The sequence below is a fragment of the Schistocerca piceifrons genome, chromosome 6 (genome assembly GCF_021461385.2).
Source record: "Schistocerca piceifrons isolate TAMUIC-IGC-003096 chromosome 6, iqSchPice1.1, whole genome shotgun sequence".
NCBI classification, from domain to species: Eukaryota; Metazoa; Arthropoda; class Insecta; order Orthoptera; family Acrididae; genus Schistocerca; species Schistocerca piceifrons.
In genome coordinates this window covers 90,228,077-90,245,472 of record NC_060143.1, presented here as the reverse complement: position 1 = coordinate 90,245,472, position 17,396 = coordinate 90,228,077, and the positions used below count along the sequence as shown (strand labels likewise).

At 40.0% G+C, this 17,396-nt stretch overlaps 1 protein-coding gene across 1 annotated transcript in view; it reads right to left on the bottom strand.

The window, feature by feature from the left end:
* Nucleotides 1-17,396, bottom strand: part of LOC124802745 (protein Rae1) — a 58,170-nt gene that overhangs the window by 13,984 nt on the left and 26,790 nt on the right. Inside the window, exon 6 of the mRNA XM_047263728.1 lies at nt 3,367-3,497. Within this exon, the coding sequence (XP_047119684.1) occupies nt 3,367-3,497 (131 nt within the window). The remainder of the gene's footprint in view (nt 1-3,366; nt 3,498-17,396) is intronic.

Sequence of the window (17,396 nt, the reverse complement as noted above, 5' to 3'; positions counted from 1 at the left end):
ATGTTGACTGGAATACTCTCTTTCAAATTCTGAAGGTGGCAGGGGTAAAATACAGGGAGCGAAAGGCAATTTACAATTTGTACAGAAACCAGATGGCTGTTATAAGAGTCGAGGGACATGAAAGGGAAGCAGTGGTTGGGAAGGGAGTGAGACAGGGTTGTCGCCTCTCCCCGATGTTATTCAATTTGTATATTGAGCAAGCAGTAAAGGAAACAAAAGAAAAATTCAGAGTAGGTATTAAAATTCATGGAGAAAAAGTAAAAACTTTGAGGTTCGTCGATGACATTGTAATTCTGTCAGAGACAGCAAAGGACTTGGAAGAGCAGTTGAACGGAATGGACAGTGTCTTGAAAGGAGGATATAAGTTGAACATCAACAAAAGCAAAACGAGGATAATGGAATGTAGTCAAATTAAGTCGGGTGATGCTGAGGGAATTAGATTAGGAAATGAGACACTTAAAGTAGTAAAGGAGTTTTGCTATTTGGGGAGCAAAATAACTGATGATGGTCGAAGAAGAGAGCATATAAAATGTTGACTGGCAATGGCAAGGAAAGCGTTTCTGAAGAAGAGAAATTTGTTAACATCGAGTATAGATTTAAGTGTCAGGAAGTCGTTTCTGAAAGTATTTGTATGGAGTGTAGCCATATATGGAAGTGAAACATAGATGATAAATAGTTTGGACAAGAAGAGAATAGAAGCTTTCGAAATGTGGTGCTACAGAAGAATGCTGAAGATTAGATGGTTAGATCACATAACTAATGAGGAGGTATTGTATAGGATTGGGGAGAAGAGGAGTTTGTGGCACAACTTGACAAGAAGAAGGGACTGGTTGGTAGGACATGTTCTGAGGCATCAAGGGATCACAAATTTAACACTGGAGGTCAGCGTGGAGGGTAAAAATCATAGAGGGAGACCAAGAAATGAATACACTAAGCAGATTCAGAAGGATGTAGGTTGCAGTAAGTACTGGGAGATGAAGAAACTTGCACAGGATAGGGTAGCATGGAGAGCTGCATCAAACCAGTCTCAGGACTGAAGACAACAACAACAACAACCACTCAGAAACTGAAGATACAGAATTTTATAACGTAACCAAGGGTATTTTACCAGATTCTGGACGTTAGTGCTGTCAATTCAGGTACAGTGCACAGAGATGACAAAAGCCATGGGATACTTCCTAATATCGTGTTGGACCTCCTTTTTCCTGGCACCATGCATTAACTAGACATGAGATGGACTCAACAATTCATTGCAGCTAGCAAGTCCCCTGCTGAAGTACCAAGCCATGCTGCCTCTATAGCCCTCCATAATAGCTACAGTGCTGCCAGTGCAGGATTTTGCACACGAAATGACCTCTCAAATACATCCCATAAATATTTAATAGGATTCACATTGGGTAATCTGGCTGGTCAGGTCATTTGCTAAAATTATCCATAAAGTTCTTCAAACCAATTGCGAATGACTGCAGCCCGGTGACATGGCGCATTGTCAACCAAAAATTCCATTGTTGTTTAGGAACATGAAGTCCATGAATGGGTACAAATGGTCTCCAAGTAGCCTAATATTACCATTTCCAGTCAATGGTCAGTTCAGCTGGAGCAGCAGACCCAGTCCAGTCCACACCATTGTGGAGCCACCACCTGTTTGCCCACTGCCTTGTTGACAACTTGGGTCCACGACTTAGTGGGGTCTGTACCACACACTAACCCTGCCAGCAGCTCCTACTAACTTAAACTGGGACTCATCTCACCAGGCCATGGTTTTCCAACCATCTAGGGTCCAACCGATATAGTCACAAACCACCAATAGGTGCTGCAGGCAATGTTGTGCTGTTAGCAAAGGCACGTGTGTCAATCATCTGCTGCCATAAAAGAACTTTCATGTCTTCTTTATAACAGAATGATAGCTGTGAATATTATGCGTGTATTTTCATTTTCTTCTTATTTATGAAACACTGCTGTTGAGCATCACTGGAAACAAATACTTGTAAAAAAAAAAAAAAAAAAAAAAAAAAAAACAGAATATATTATCATATATCCAGCTTTTAATGGTTCAACTGCACTCTTTCATCTACAAAAGTGCAGTAAATATGCAGTCAATTACTCAATATTTTCACTAATCCATTTAGCAAAAAAAGTTCGAATCAATATGGGTAGGGTTTTTATTCTTTTGTCTTTAAAAAAAGCTGTGTTAAAGCTGGTTGTATAAAGCATACATACATAGAGTTTTGTCAACACATAGTATTTTATTATTTGCTGTTAGTCACTAAATATTATTCTGTACAGTCATGATATCTGATTTGAGCTATCTAAAATCTGATGAAAAAATTAAGCAATGTGTCTGGATATTTATCCCAATGTGCCTTCTTTGGTAATGCTTTTTCTGGAAATCTGATGGTCCCTATTTTCACACATCTTCAGCACCAATTCAAATTACCTATGTAGTTCCTATATCTCCCACTAATTTCAGTGACCTTGAATGTCTACTTTCAACTCCAGCTGATTTGTTTGTTTTCAGATCATTTAGTGCTCTGTCACAAAGCACGACAGCATTACTTGATCACTAATTTCTTTCAAATCAACTTCCTCTTCCTTTCCTAACACTTTGGGACAGCTCCTCTTCATCTTACAAGTCCCAGACAGACTTGTGATCTGTCTGCTCTTCTATGTTGAATGAGGGTTTTCCATCTGCACTTCACAGATTTATATTTTGCTACTCCAAAGTTTCATTTAATCTTCTTGTTCCCAATAACAACATATTTAACCAATTCCCCCATTTCCCCACAGTTTCTTGATTTTCTCAGCATCAGCTTAAAAGATTCTAGCAGATGAATATGACACAGTGCAAAAAATTGTCATTGTTTATTCCAAAATCTGAAGGTAGTATCCCACTTTCTTCTGATAATTTATAGACTAATTAAGTGTAACTGTTGCTTTCCTAAGATATGAACATTTCTATATTTTATACTATGAAGACTGCAGAAATTCTCAGGTTGAAGGTTTCAAATGCCACATTGGTGAGAAGAATACTCAAAACAACCATCCAATGTTTTCAAATTCAATAATTTGTTTACTTTTACTTTAGCTGCAATCTTTTCAGTACTTATTGTAGCAGGTAACTTCATGAACCATAATCCATTGAGAAAGATATAAACCCCTTCCAAAAATGGCAATTATTGTACTGATGCTGCATCCAGGACAACATAGACTGTTCACCTCTTCCATTTCAGCCTTCAAAACGGAATAAGAAACTACATGATCTGAGCAAAGAAAAAAAAAAAAAATCCAACTACAGGTTGCTCAGTGAACAGTACAAAAGCATTACAGCAGGAATTTGTTTGGATGTCAGTGTGATGTGATACTTACAGCATAGATATCTTGGTAGCCATTAGGTGCCCCATTTGAACGGTGGCACTTGAATGTGAAATTATCTTTCGTAGTAGTTGAATTTACATACTGGATTGCTACGCGGCCTTCCACACTGCCCAAAGCATATCCTGCAATTTAAAAGCCAGTATAAAGAAAAAAAATATCCAAATCAAACAATGGCAAAATAAAACTTCTTACTATGGAGCAGCAGGCTTAATCATGAAAAAATAATTAACAAGCACACTACCCTCAGAAACTAGGAACAAGGAGCAAGAGTTAATGAAAGTTACTAAGGACTGCAGGAAAACAGAGAGACTGTAAGACAGGCTGAGAAACATAGTACATTTACTTAACACAATTGAAGCAGTGTTGTATAGCATTTATTCCAATATTTCCTAGCTTTTATCCTGTCTTCAAAAGGTGACACCCTAATCAGAAGTTGCAGAAATTAAGATAAATGCTCACAGTGAACCGCAATTATTATCTGATTGCTTTGAAGAGCCAGGTAGTAGAACCAGGCAGAAATTATGTAACAGTCATTGGAAAAGGGTAATTCAAAGCTCACAACAATTTGCAACAACACAATCACATTACGTAGATAACATCCCGCAATAACAATCAATAACCAAGATAAACATACACATATCAATTTACACAAAAAAGTGAAGCTGATAGCAAGAATGCCTGGACATGTATGAGGAATACACAGAGGCAAATAGAGCACCCAGTCGCAGAGCATGCTCAACAGCACAGAATTCACAGTGCTTGCTTCAGCATACAGGTAATTGGAATTTTTCTACCTAGCACCCACATCTCACGACTTTGCAGACAGGAACTTGTTCTGCACAGTGGAGCATAGCAGCATATCCTGCCACAAGTGATATAAACCAAATGAAATGAATGGAGGCAATAATGATTCACATTTCAGCATTTCCAAAGATATTTAATTTATTTCATGTAACTGATCTTTATTCATTTCATCCCCACTGGTACATTAATTTCATTTCAGCAAAAGTGTCTTCATGACTGTGAAGTCACATGCTTCCATGAAATCCATCAACCACCTTCATGGGGGTGCTACTCCTAAATAACCCACGGGACAATCTCTCGTTGCAGTATGCGGACATCGTACCAAAAAACATCAGTGACAATGGCAGTTTGAGTCAGACTTGAAGGTGTGCTCAGATAGCTGAATAGCTGAAGTTACTGGTAGTGAAAAGCAACGTATCCAGGTGTGTGTTCCAATCAAACGCAAATTTTCATTTGTCAGGACATATTCATTAAACACAAAATATGGCTATTGATAACAACAATAAGTATAATTTAACTCTGACAACAACATGAATGAAATTCCTGAATTGTAAATAGGTAAAGCAGCTGTATACAACTTGATATTGTAATGCCAAACAAATTGTTCATGTTTACATTCATGCTCCTGCTGCTAGCATGATCACAGGTAATGTGTGGCATTAATATTCTGTTAATTAAGATTTTAACTGTATTCCAAAGAATATGATTCTGGTTGTTCCTAAAAAATCACGTGGAGTGAACGAGCATAGCACCCAACTGGAGTTCATCCGCCACACAGTATTAACTGGCTGCTGTTGTACCTGCTACACTTGCCAAAGAGATTGATAGGACGAACTCCACGATGCCTCAGACATATAGTTTCTCTGTTACATTAAGGATCTGCAAATCATTCCTGGCACTCTTGAGAGGTGTTAGAGAAAGTTCAACTAGTGCCACTGAGCAATCTGTAGCTTTTATGAGAAAATATTTTCATATTAATAAACAAAACAATGTAATGGACTGTATTCTTTACATGTCAGTGATAAAAAAGATCAAAATTGAGATCAAAGTTATATTGATTCACAAATTAGCTGCCTTAATTCCAAACTGAATGAACCTGCTTTGAGAAGAAGTCCAAGAGGAAGTAACATTATATGTGGCAACTGTGACACTAAACAGAAGAAACAAGAAAGAAAGAAAAGTAATGTTTCATTAACAATAGCCTCCAAATCATGACAGCCGAAAGAATGATTGGAGCTGATGTAATTCGGGGACAACTGATAATTATAACAACATTGGGTGCTGAGAATTTAACATATGCTCCAGCATTATTTGTTGAAGTTTCAAGAACAAGAACACTACAGGTGTCATCAACTGGTGCTTGCACAGACGCTGTAATTGTTGAGTCTCGCCCCTATGGAAGCAGACACTGCCCCCGCTACAAATGTCGTCGGAAGAGTGAAAACTGCTTTTAAATGGTGAAAATTGATGCAGCCAACATCACTGCTACGGAAGCAGACCAAACACCAATGCTGATGACAAGCAGACACCAGATGATTGTAAAAATGAATAAAGTCAGACAGAATTACCGGTGAAACAAATACTAACAAAGAGATAGAGGGGCTGGCCAGTACTTACCTCAGCTCAGTACAGCCGATAGATACGCACAAAACAGAACCAAAAATTTACGTTCCTAGCTTTCGGAACAAATGTTCCTTCATCAGGGAGGAGAGAGGGGAAAGAAAGGGAAGAAGGGAAAGTAGAATCAGTAACTCACAACCGAGGTTATGTAGCAACAGGGAGGGTAGCAAGGATGGAGGCATGGTTGTCAGAGGGAAGCCAAGGGATCTTTGGCTTCCCTCTGACAACCATGCCTCCATCCTTGCTACCCTCCCTGTTTTCCTTTCCCTGTTGCTTTATAACTTGGGTTGTGAGTAACTGAATCTACTTTCCCTTCTTCCCTTTCTTTCCCCTCTCTTCTCCCTGATGAAGGAACATTTGTTCCAAAAGCTAGGAACGTAAATTTTTGGTTCTGTTTTGTGTGTATCTATCGGCTGTACTGAGCCTAGGTAAGTAATGGCCAGCCCCTCTATCTCTTTGTTAGTATTTGTTTCACATCTTTATATGAGATTTTCCATTAATCATTTAGAATTACCAGTGAGCATGTTTGTGAATTTTTATTAGTGAAAAAAGTAAAAAGACAGGACAAAAATTAACTATTTCTTTGTTAAAAAGTTTAATATCTTTTGTAAGATTAAAAATGACCAGTACCGTATTTACTCGAATCTAAGCCGCACTTTTTTTCCAGTTTTGTAATCCAAAAAACCGCCTGCGGCTTAGAATCGAGTGCAAAGCAAGCGGAAGTCATGAAAAATGTTGGTACGTGCCGCCACAACTAACTTCTGCCGTCAAATATATATAGCGCTACGCAGGCATGCTTTGTAGACACAAAGATAAATACTGGCGCCAAAACCTCTGCGTCAGTAAATAAATTAAAAAAAAAAAAGTAGAAGATGAGCTTTTTTTCTCTGCTGCGAGTTTTGACCACTGCATTTTCACAAATTATCCAACGAAGTAAATACAAATTCTGTATTGTTCATCTTCGAATGTAGCACAATTTCAGTGTACAACGAAAATCTGACTGGCAAGACTGTTTGGGATGTTTGTCAATATGGCCAACTCTACGTTCTGAATTTTTTCCTATCTGTGAGAAGAGATGGTTGCTAATAGGAACCTGATGAAATTTGAATCACATACAGTATTCTCTTCACCATAAGAATAATACGAATATAAACATTTTGCCATGTATTCTTTTGTGTTTGCTGCTATCTCATTTAAATCCTGTCTCCCTAATAAACTACGAAACTAGAGTGAGACAACAGCAAACTCGGAAAGATATACGTATCGTGTCATGTTTATATTCGTATTATTTCTATGCCTAATAGTGATACAGTCAGAAATGAAGCACGGCAAGTGACTAGATTTTTAAATCTAAGATGACTAATTTCTGTGCACAATTTGATGTAATAAAGAAGCGGCCGCAAAGATTTTCAAACAGAGAAAAATTTTCGCCTAACTCTCGTTCAGAACATGTTCTATCATACGCAGTCTATTATTTGATTCTTGTTGATCATTATCAAAGAAAGCAGCAGTGTGAGTAACAACAAATAGCAGTCTCTTGCCTTTTTTTTTTTTTTTTTTAATTGTACGCGGCGGTAGCGCGCACAAAAGCAAGCCATGCCACGAGCCGCGACAGGCCGTAAGCACGCACTATCAGAATGCGACAAACAATGCATGACACGGTGCAGTAATGCATTTTCAGCTTAAGAGTGACGCAAACACCTATAACAAATAAAACGGCACTTATCAGATCAAAGCAAAATAAGCAATCGATTCAAACTAGACGAAGCACGTGAAAAAGGAAGGGTACCCTTATAAATACGGACGGAGTGCCTGACGCCTAGCAATGGCTACGTGGTAAAGCTTAACTGCTAAGCTTATGACTCGAACCAAACTACTGTAGCTGTATCGTCATTCATTCGACCTAAATTGTGTCTCATATTACAATGGACCAACTTTGTTTCGATTTGGAGATGTGGCCTAAAACTTTTCTCTCCCCTTGAATTTAGAGTCTCAAATTTCAGGTGCGGCTTAGATTCGGGAAATTTTTTTTTCCTTTATTTCGAGTCTCATTTTTCAGGTGCGGCTTACATTCGAGTAAATACGGTAATGATTTTGACAAAATAAAAAAGATAAGTCATTTAAACAATTTCAACACATGATTATGGCTGTAGATATCAAGATCAAAATAGAGAGTTTAATCTTAGAATGGACAATTAAAATAAATAGTTAAATAATCAAAATAAAAAAAAATAGAGAAACTGTCAACTGCCTTTGAGGCTTCTAACCAACATAATATAGACAGATTGGCTGAATTAAATGGTTGTGTGACAAAACTTGACAAGCCTGAAAGATCTACATCTACATGATTACTCTGCAATTCACATTTAAGTGCTTGGCAGAGGGTTCATCGAACCACAATCATACTGTCTCTCTACCATTCCACTCCCAAACAGCGCGCGGGAAAAACCAACACCTAAACCTTTCTGTTCGAGCTCTGATTTCTCTTATTTTATTTTGATGATCATTCCTACCTATGTAGGTTGGGCTCAACAATATATTTTCGCTTTCGGAAGAGAAAGTTAGTGACTGAAATTTCGTAAATAGATCTTGCCGCGACGAAAAACGTCTTTGCTTTAATGACTTCCATCCCAACTCGCGTATGATATCTGCCACACTCTCTCCCCTATTATGTGATAATACAAAATGAGCTGCCCTTTTTTGCACCCTTTCGATGTCCTCCATCAATCCCACCTGGTAAGGATCCCACACCGCGCAGCAATATTCTAACAGAGGACGAACGAGTTTAGTGTAAGCTGTCTCTTTAGTGGACTTGTTGCATCTTCTAAGTGTCTTGTCAATGAAACGCAACCTTTGGCTCGCCTTCCCCACAACATTATCTATGTCGTCTTTCCAACTGAAGTTGTTAGCAATTTTAACACCCAGGTACTTAGTTTAATTGGCAGCCTTGAGAATTGTACTATTTATCGAGTAATCGAATTCCAACGGATTTCTTTTGGAACTCATGTGGATCACCTCACACGTTTCGTTACTTAGCATCAACTGCCACCTGCCACACCATACAGCAATCTTTTCTAAATCGCTTTGCAACTGATACTGGTCTTCGGATGACCTTACTAGCTTCATCTGCGAATAACCTAAGAGAACTGCTCAGATTGTCACCCAGGTCATTTATATAGATCAGGAACCGCAGAAGTCCCAGGACGCTTCCCTGGGGAACACCTGATATCACTTCAGTTTTACTCGATGATTTGCCATCTATTACTACGAACTGCGACCTTCCTGGCAGGAAATCACAAATCCAGTCGCACAACTGAGACGATACCCCATAGGCCCGCAGCCTGATTAGAAGTCGCTTGTGAGGAACGGTGTCAAAAGCTTTCCGGAAAACTAGAAATACGGAATCAACTTGAGATCCCCTGTCGATAGAGGCCATTACTTCGTGCGAATAAAGAGCTAGCTGTGCTGCACAAGAACGATGTTTTCTGAAACCATGCTGACTACATATCAATAGATCGTTCCCTTCGAGGTTATTCATAATGTTTGAATACAGTATATGCTCCAAAACCCTACTGCAAACCTACATCAATGATATAGGTCTGTAGTTCGATGGATTACTCCTACTACCCTTCTTAAACACTGGTGCAACCTGCGCAATTTTCCAATCTGTAGGTACAGATCTATCGGTGAGCGAGCAGTTGTATATGATTGCTAAGTAGGGAGCTATTGTATCAGCGTAATCTGAAAGGAACCTAATTGGTATACAATTTGGACCTGAAGACATGCCCGTATCAAGTGATTTGAGTTGCTTCGCAACCCCTAAGGTATCTACTTCTAAGAAACTCATGCTAGCAGCTGTTCGTGTTTCAAATTCTGGAATATTCCATTCATCTTCCCTGGTGAAGGAATTTCGGAAAACTGTGTTCAATAACTCCGCTTTAGCGGCACAGTCATCGGTAACAGTACCATCAGCACTGCGCAGCGAAGGTATTGACTGCCTCTTGCCACTTGTGTACTTTACATACGACCAGAATTTCTTCGGATTTTCTACTAAATTTCAAGACAATGTTTCGTTGTGGAACCTATTAAAGGCATCTCGCATTGAAGTCCGTGCCAAATTTCACGCATCTGTAAATTTTAGACAATCTCCAGGATTTCGTGTGCTTCTGAACTTCGCATGCTTTTTCCGTTGCCTCTGCAACAGCATTCGGACCTGTTTTGTGTACCATGGGGGATCAGTTCCATCTCTTACCAATTTATGAGGTATGAATCTCTTTGAATTTGAGCCCCATCTCGTCCACATTTGCATAGTCAGTTCGGAAGGAATGGAGATTGTCTCTTAGGAAGGCTTCTAGTGACACTTTATCCGCTTTTTTAAATAAAATTATTTTGCATTGGTTTCTGGTGGATTTGGAAGAAACGGTATTGAGCCTAGCTACAACGACCTTGTGATCACTAATCCCTGTATCAGTCATGATGCTCTCTATTAGCTCTGGATTGTTTGTGGCTAAGAGGTCAAGTGTGTTTTCGCAACCATTTACAATTCGCGTGGGTTCGTGGACTAACTGCTCGAAATAATTTTCGGAGAAATTATTTAGGACAATCTCGAAAGATGTTTTCTGCCTACCACCAGTTTTGAACAAGTATTTTTGCCAACATATTGAGGGAAGGTTGAAGTCCCCACCAACTATAACCGTATGAGTGGGGTATTTATTTGTTACGAGATTCAAATTTTCTCTGAACTGTTCAGCAACTATATCATCAGAGTCTGGGGGTCGGTAGAAGGAGCCAATTATTAACTTAGTTCGGCTGTTAAGTATAACCTCCACCCATACCAATTCGCACGGAGTATCTACTTCGACTTCACTACAAGATAAATCACTACTGACAGACACAAACACTCCACCACCAATTCTGCCTAATCTATCTTTCCTGAACACCGTCTGAGACTTCGTAAAAATTCCTGCAGAACTTATTTCAGGCTTTAGCCAGCTTTCTGTACCTATAACGATTTCAGCTTCTGTGCTTTCTATTAGCGCTTGAAGCTCAGGGACTTTCCCAGCAAAACTACAACAATTTACAACTACAATTCCGACTGTTCCTTGATCCAAGCATGTCCTGTATTTGCCACGCACCCTTTGAGATTGCAGCCCACCCCGTACTTTCCCGAGGCCTTCTAACCTAAAAAACTGCCCACTCCACGCCACACACCATTGGTGCAAGTCAAGGAATCTGCAGCCAACACGGTCGCAAAACCCTCTGAGCCTCTGATTCAGACCCTCCACCCAGCTCTGCACCAAAGGTCCGCAGTCGGTTCTGTCAATGATGCTGCAGGTGGTGAGCTCTGCCTTCATCTCGTAAGCAAGACCGGCAGCCTTCACCAAATCAGATAGCCGCTGGAATCCAGAGAGAATTTCCTCAGATCCAAAGCGACACACGTCATTAGTGCCGGCATGTGCCACCACCTGCAGCTGGCTCCACCCTGTGCTTTTCATGGCATCCGGAAGGACCCATTCCACATCAAGAATGACTCCACCCGGAATGCAGACGGAGTGCACACTGGATCTTCCCCTCCTTAGCCGCTATATCCCTAAGGGGCCCCATTATGCGCTTAACATTGGAGCTCCCAACTACCAATAAGCCACCCTCTGTGATTGCACGGACCTTGAAGACTGAGAATCATCCTCTGAAACAGGGCAGGCAGCTGCATCTGGCTCAGCCAGAGACAGTACCTGAAACCTGCTTGTCAGACGCACCGGGGAGGCTTTCTGATCAGCCTCCGGGGATGTCTTTCGCTGCCTGCCACGCCTTGGAACGACCTCCCAATCAACCACAGGGGAGGGCTCAGCCCCACTACGGGCAGCAACTGGGGCAACCACAGCAGCAGACTGATCTGGGGACAGATGGGATGAGGTTGACATCCCCGTGATACCCAAATCCGGCTCCCCACAGTGGTGCCCATTGGCAACAGCCTCAAGCTGCGCGATCTAAGTCAGCGCTGCCTGCAGCTGTGAGCGAAGGGATGCCAACTCAGCCCTCATCCGAACACAGCAATCACAGTCCCTGCCCATTCTAATCAATGTTGAACAACAGTCACTGAAACACGAGTCCGTGCCTAGATAACGCAAGGGAAACACGAAAAGAATGTATGAACTAAGCTGTACAAATGCCTAACGACTGCGCTACAATCTGCCTGAATTTACGATTACAGTAGCTAAAACTCAAAATTACACCTCCTATACGAAACTCACAAGCAATTTAAGTAAGAATCTACGAAGTAAACACAGAAAAGAAGCTATATACATATCTTTCTGCACTGTCGATGTGCACCAACTGGGAGCTCAGTAAAAGTAAAGTTTACAGCAGAAACCACAAAGTAAAAATCTGATGTCACCGTAATCAGTGATCAATTAAACAATTTAAAACTTATGTTATGAGAAGAACTGGTTAAAAAGAAAATGTTTGAAAGAGGAGTTTAATAATAATTTAGAAGTTCTCCGAACTGAAGTCGTGGCAACTGTGCAGGAAGTATCAACTGATGTAAATCTCCAAACTAAATTACAGAAAGAGGGTTTCTTGGATGTAGCAACTGACTTAAGGAAAAACAAACACGAATTCAAATCTTTCAAGAAGAAGGTGAACTGTAACAATCATTTGATTACCGAACTGAAAGAAACATTTCAACAAAATTAGATTTAAGAAGGGGAAACAGAATCAGTGCCAGCAGATTTTGTACCCAGAATAGAACTTTTTGAGAGTAGGTTACAGGAAATTACTAAGCAGATGGTGGAGATTGATAACCAAACATGTATCAAAAGTATTTTGATTTGAGAGCGAAATCAGAGGAACATGGAAACAGGGGAGAATTAAAAGAAAGTAATGTACGCTGACCACAAATGTCAGGAAATGCAAATGAGTGGTGGAAGGAATTTCGTCTAGAAGGCAGAAGAAATCTATCCAATACATCTCCATGTTTCCAGAATTGGAAAGATTTTGAGACACAATTGAAAGAGAAATAATGGACAGAGGGAGAACAGCAAAAACTAATCCTAGAACTGACGGACCCAAAACCATTCACCCTTTAAGGGGGTGGATTCTGGAAGTATTTTGAATGGCACCTTACAAGGGTAAAGTTCTTACATGAATCAATAAGTGACAGTCATCTAATGAAGGTAATAATCAGTAAGATGCCCACCTACATACATGAGAAAATGATTGGGAAGGATTCGTCAAGAGTCAGTTGAATATTAAGTTACTTGGAACTATTGGATAACCTTAATAAAGGTCACAAAGAGAGGTGGGGAAGGAATGGCAGATTTCATCAGGGAAAACTAAATCCCACCACGGGAAAATTAAACCCCACCATGGACTGACAATAGGTAAAATTAGTTGTTACTGTACAGTAAAGGAAGAAAGAACTAATGAGCCATACATGAGGTTCAGATATAAAGGGAGAAAAATACTGGGCACAGATCGAATGAAGAAGGAAACGGGATTGCTGAAACTGAAGATATCAAAAAGGAAGGAATGTTTTAAGAGTCCATGTAACCTAAAATAGATTGACAGGTATAATGGAGAAATGAGAATTGCAACAAGCGTCACAAAGTACCGCCAGCTGTAGATCGTAATGATTAAATTGATATTTTTTAGTTTTCTACACTGCACTGATTATAGTTTTGAGTAATAGGAAAGGAATTTTATAATTTTTGTACACCTTTAATTGACTATAGTTAAGAAAGTGGGATTCTTAGTTAGCAGTGAGTTCTTGTAACACAAACCTACTGCAATTATGAAAATATAACTTTGTTTTCTCCATTATTAACCAAATTAGACCCTTACCCGCCAGTTATTTACAGGTTTTTCCATTGTGATGGTAGGGTAAAGAGAAAATGCTCTGCAGGGCAAGTAATCATCAAACCAGGGAAGTATCATGTATCAGAATCGTCACGATCAGTGACTGCAAATCTTTGACTTGACTGACAATTAAGTCAAATTTTTGCAAATAGTAGTGCTTTGTAATTTCTGTACTGGGATGTTTTGTAGCAATGCAACTTGTAATGGGTTGAAATTATGTTATAATTTGTGTCTAGGTTAATGTCATTAAGCTATAATTTAATACGTTTTGTGGGCAGACTTCACTTTTAAGGATCTTAAAACAGCCAATGTACTTGGCTAAAAGTGGTCAGTGAAGAGCATTGTCTTGCTCAAATAAGAGGTGTTAAGGCTCTCAAGTACGTTTGTACTGGGACAATGGGGAGGGCAGGTACCTCGCACCCATGGACAGTTTATGCTTTTGTACTTTTCCCTGGAACCAGGCTCTGAGGATAAACATTTAAATAGGAATCTGGAACTACTCAGGAAAGAGATAATCTTTCCATAGTCTGGGGCCACAGTCATATAATACTGTTTAAATGTATGTTCCACCATTTAACTGTATAGACTGTTTATTTTATTGTACAGTCCTGATTTTAGTGAAACAAATACGAACAAAGAGATAGAGAGGCTGCCAGTACTTACCTCAGCTCAGTACAGCCGATAGATACACAAAACAGAACAGAAAATTTACATTCCTAGCTTTCGGACCTTTGTTCATTCATCAGGGAGGAGAGAGGGGAAAGAAAGGGAAGAAGGGAAAGTGGATTCAGTTACTCACAACCCAAGTTATAAAGCAACAGGCAAAGGAAAACAGGGAGGGTAGCAAGGATGGAGGCATGGTTGTCAGAGGGAAGCCAAAGATATTCTGTAAGTACTGTGCCAGCTTCAAACCAAAGAGGATGCATACAGAAGTAAAGAGGTATATAATATAAAGATAAACACAACTAAGTAGGATGAAAAGATGCGTGAATGGCTAAAGAGAAAAGGGAAAGAGGCGAAGACTGAAGAGTAAATGGGAGTGAGGTTGGTTAACGTAGGTTCAGTCCAGGGGGCTGGCGGGATGAATGGATGTGTTGGAGTGCAAGTTCCCATCTCCGCAGTTCCGAGGGACTGGTGTTGGGTGGGAGAAGCCAAATGGCACATACGGTGTAGCAGGTTCCTAGGTCCCTAGAATTATGCTGGAGGGCACACTCTGCTACTGGGTATTGGACATCTCCTAGGCGGACAGTTCGCCTGTGTCCGCTCATGCGCTCAGCCAGTTTAATTGTTGTCATACCGATGTAAAAGGCTGTGCAGTGCAGGTATGCCAGCTGATAAATGACGTGTTGTTTCACATGTGGCCCTGCCTTGAATTGTGTATGTTTTACCAGTAGCGGGGCTGGAGTAGGTGGTTGTGGGGGGATGCATGGGGCAGGTTTTGCAGCGGGGTTGGTTACAGGGGTAGGAACCACTGGGTAGAGAAGGTAGTCTGGGAATATTGTAGGGTTTGACATGAATGGACACAGACGAACTGCCCGCCTAGGAGATGTCCAATACCCAGTAGCAGAGCATGGCCCCCAGCATAATTCTAGGGACCTAGGAGCCTGCTACAGCGTATATGCCATTTGGCTTCTCCCACCCAACACCAGTCCCTCGGAACTGTGGAGATGGAAACTTGCACTCCAACACATCCTTTCATCCCACCATCCCCCTTGACTGAACCTACTTTAAACAACCTCACTCCCATTTACTCTTCAGTCTTCTCCTCTTTCCCTTTCCTCTCTAGCCATTCACGCTTTCTTTTCATCCTACGTAGTTGTGTTTGTCCTTATATTATATACCTCTTTACTTCTGTATGCATCCTCTTTGGTTTGAAGCTGGCACAGTACTTACAGTAGAATATCTTTGGCTTCCCTCTGACAACCATGCCTCCATCCTTGCTACCCTCCCTGTTTTCCTTTCCCTGTTGCTTCATAACCTGGGTTGTGAGTAACTGAATCCACTTTCCCTTCTTCCCTTTCTTTCCCCTCTCTCCTCCCTGATGAATGAACAAAGGTCCGAAAGCTAGGAATGTAAATTTTCTGTTCTGTTTTGTGTATCTATCGGCTGTACTGAGCTGAGGTAAGTACTGACCAGCCCCTCTATCTCATTGTTAGTATTTGTTTCACATCTTTATATGAGATTTTCCATTAATTATTTAAATCCTCATTTTAGCCCTTTTTTTCAGGTACTATGGTGTTAAGCATATCAGACTTCTGTAAACAACGTCATCATCACAATGGGTTAAACTTGATTATATACCTGCATTATAAAAGAAAGTTGAATATATTTTGATGATTTACTTCCTAATCAGGCAACTTTATAGATATGTGATAGTAAATACCGTCCATGGGAAAGAGACATAGCATAAACAATTCAAGGTGACAGTTCTGTTCAATATAACTTTTTTATAATGAATCAGCTGGAAGTTAATTACAGTTGTTAACAAAGATTAATTTGATGAAACAGTTGCTAAAGGACTATTCTTGTTGTACTTACTACATCTGAGGGATACAAACCTATATACGTATATAAAGCTAAAAGATCAATCTTGTTTGTGAAAAGAGTATTCAAACTGAAATTGTGTCATAAGTCACAGTTTCTCGATGTTTTGTTAATTAAACAGATATTTATGTGAAACCTGTGTTGTCAAAAATAGTAAATGCTTTCTCATGTGAGGTATAATGTGATCAGAGAAAATAAAAAAAATAAATGAAAGAGTGACAACCACTGCATAACGCCATAATCTCCTATTTAGTTATATTGGCTGGAGAACATAACTCATTGTGCACAGTGTCACTTACAAGCCAGAAGATTCATAAAATATGAGGGGGAATTGTTTGTGTATGTAAAAACAACTATACAGGGTGTTACAAAAAGGTACGGCCAAACTTTCAGGAAACATTCCTCACACACAAATAAAGAAAAGATGTTATGTGGACATGTGTCCGGAAACGCTTAATTTCCATGTTAGTGCTCATTTTACTTTCGTCAGTATGTACTGTACTTCTTCGATTCACCACCAGTTGGCCCAATTGAAGGAAGGTAATGTTGACTTCTGTGCTTGTGTTGACATGCAACTCATTGCTCTACAGTACTAGCATCAAGCACATCAGTACGTAGCATCAACAGGTTAGTGACATTATACTGAGTGCACTATCCGAAAATTACCTCGAGCAATTAAACAGAGAACCGACTCGTGGAGATAACATATTGGACCTACTGATAACAAACAGACCCGAACTTTTCGACTCTGTATGTACAGAACAGGGAATCAGTGATCATAAGGCCGTTGCAGCATCCCTGAATATGGAAGTTAATAGGAATATAAAAAAAGGAAGGAAGGTTTATCTGTTTAGCAAGAGTAATAGAAGGCAGATTTCAGACTACCTAACAGATCAAAACGAAAATTTCTGTTCCGACACTGACAATGTTGAGTGTTTATGGAAAAAGTTCAAGGCAATCGGAAAATGCGTTTTAGACAGGTACGTGCCGAGTAAAACTGTGAGGGACGGGAAAAACCCACCGTGGTACAACAACAAAGTTAGGAAACTACTGCGAAAGCAAAGAGAGCTCCACTCCAAGTTTAAACGCAGCCAAAACCTCTCAGACAAACAGAAGCTAAACGATGTCAAAGTTAGCGTAAGGAGGGCTATGCGTGAAGCGTTCAGTGAATTCGAAAGTAAAATTCTATGTACCGACTT